We start from the raw sequence: 2,217 nt of genomic DNA, 5'->3' as shown, positions 1-2,217 counted from the left end.
TTGATCGCCATCTTGCGTCTAGCGGGTCGAGTAGAGAAGGAGTCGAGTTCCTCAGGGCGGGTAGGAACCATTTTCCAGCTGAAGTGCTAGCAGAATTGACACAACTGTCTCCACTTTCCACGGATCAAACATGGGAAATGGCATTTTGGTTAGACAGCATCATAGCTCAGTCAGTATGCTATAAATCTACTCTACTATAAGTTAGTAAACTTCCAAATTACACTCTTCTCTCATTGGCATGCTGACTGGACCAGGCGACATGTTGAGAATGTGCCCATAGTACTAGTACCTGTTCGCATTCCTTTTGTTGTTTTGTTGAATGATGAGATTCCCATCTGTAGTTGTTTCCTCTTCCTCTAAAACGTTTGCTTTATCTTTAACCTTCAGGATCACCAAAACTCCAAAACAGATGCAAAGTCAAGGAGATTATTATTATTACATTTTTCTGATCTACTTTGTCCTCTGCTGTGGCAGAAAGTTTGTTGTGGCAAGAAGTGCTTGGTTCTGACCCTTCCATTACCGTCATCTTACTTTCTATCTCAAATTTTGCTTAAATTTTAGTTCTACCTGTATATGACAACCCCTCATCAGTGTGTTTTATAACTACCGTCTTTACACGTGGTAATATCCTTGCCTGTCAATACCAAGCATATTAAACTTCTCTGTGAATAGAGTTTCAAGATAATTTCGGAAAAAGGAAACACACATTGGACACAAAGTTGAAAAAAAACTGCACATCTATTGAAATGTAGACAGTCACTGTAACAATGTTACTGCCACAACTGCTACTTCCATGAAAGTTGGCACCAGGCACCTATTCTGTTTCACTGTTCTAATAGTACTTGCGATACATAGCAGCAACTAGGCTCACTACATAGTACTTGATGTGATCAACAACTTTGCAATTAATTCCTATTGTGATATTATTGTATATTACGGTTGCACCACCCTGCTAAGTTCTGCTCTGCCTCCAAACAGAAACTGTACAATGAAGCAAATAGACTACGTGATCACAAGAGATGTCATCATTACAATGTATCTGACTGAGGTGTAAACTAGTTATACTTCCTCTGACCATTAAGCTACAGTGTTCCACAAAAATGGTATATACATACACAAGGAAACTAAACATCATAATTTCATATCGAAAGGTGAAGACATCATACAGACAAAAACTTAATCTCCATAATAATAAGCAACCACTTCAGTTTCATATTCCCACTGATATTGCAGAGACATCATACTTCAAGTATTGCAGTCTTACCCCACATCTCATCACAATAATTTTCACTATTTTCTTAGTTGACAATTTCTATGAATTCATTCAGCTTTTACCAGGCCTATGGACAGAAACAACGTACTAGTAGTAGGCCCATTGTCCACTTTTGGTCATAAGGTAATGTTGAAGTACAAAATGTACAATCTATATTGCTGCACACATACTTAATTTCTTCAGCCTCAAACGACTTTCCTGATCTTTTTAAGCAGTAGATACTAAAAAAATATTCTTAAGTTCCACTTGACAAACGTATTAGATAATCCCATCACAAGGCTGTCGATGCAGCGATCAATCCTGCAGTATTGCAGTTATTTACAAACAAGACATAAATTTTCTGTAAAAAAGTCAGACCAAAGTTGACCAACTGACATGTGACATTACAAAGCTCTACATGATTTCCATGTACAGTTCTACAATACAGATCTTATGCATTGCTACTTCTTTGAAGGAGATATTTTGTTATCCTATTAATTCAATGACTCAGAACCATTTTGTTACAGTTTGTTCCTCTGATATGGCACATCTACATTATTTGAGTGGCACATCTATATTGTAGAATAATCTTTATTATTCAAATTCTGATCTGATAGCATCCAGGAAGCTGGTGTTGGTTGTTGCCATCTTCTCCTGCTGTTCTTGATAGGAGCGTTTCCTATCCTGAAACATCAGGTAGAAAAGAAGGTGTTAGAATCTGAGCACAGAATCATACAACAAGATTGCTATCCTTACTGTATATCTTCATATAACCTAATCTCCAGGCAGATCTACCGTTGGCATAAGGAGTTTAGCTGGCTCAGTACACTACAGCTAAACTCCTTATGCCACTGGTAGATCTACCTGGAGATTACATATAGCCCAGTACACCTCAGGCTGTAAATCATTTCCTTTCATGGTGGCCAACTACATGACATGTAATTGGCCATCATCATGATCATGAA

At 37.8% G+C, this 2,217-nt stretch overlaps 1 protein-coding gene across 1 annotated transcript in view; it reads right to left on the bottom strand.

The window, feature by feature from the left end:
• Positions 1 to 719: 719 nt before the first annotated feature.
• Positions 720 to 2,217, bottom strand: part of LOC118428944 — a gene marked incomplete in the record, with an annotated part of 16,325 nt that continues 14,827 nt past the window's right edge. The window contains 1 exon segment of the mRNA XM_035839247.1: positions 720 to 1,936. Coding sequence (XP_035695140.1) covers positions 1,847 to 1,936 — 90 coding nt within the window.

The sequence above is a fragment of the Branchiostoma floridae genome, chromosome 13 (genome assembly GCF_000003815.2).
Source record: "Branchiostoma floridae strain S238N-H82 chromosome 13, Bfl_VNyyK, whole genome shotgun sequence".
In the NCBI taxonomy this organism is placed as follows: domain Eukaryota; kingdom Metazoa; phylum Chordata; class Leptocardii; order Amphioxiformes; family Branchiostomatidae; genus Branchiostoma; species Branchiostoma floridae.
This window is presented reverse-complemented; position numbering and strand designations above follow the sequence as displayed.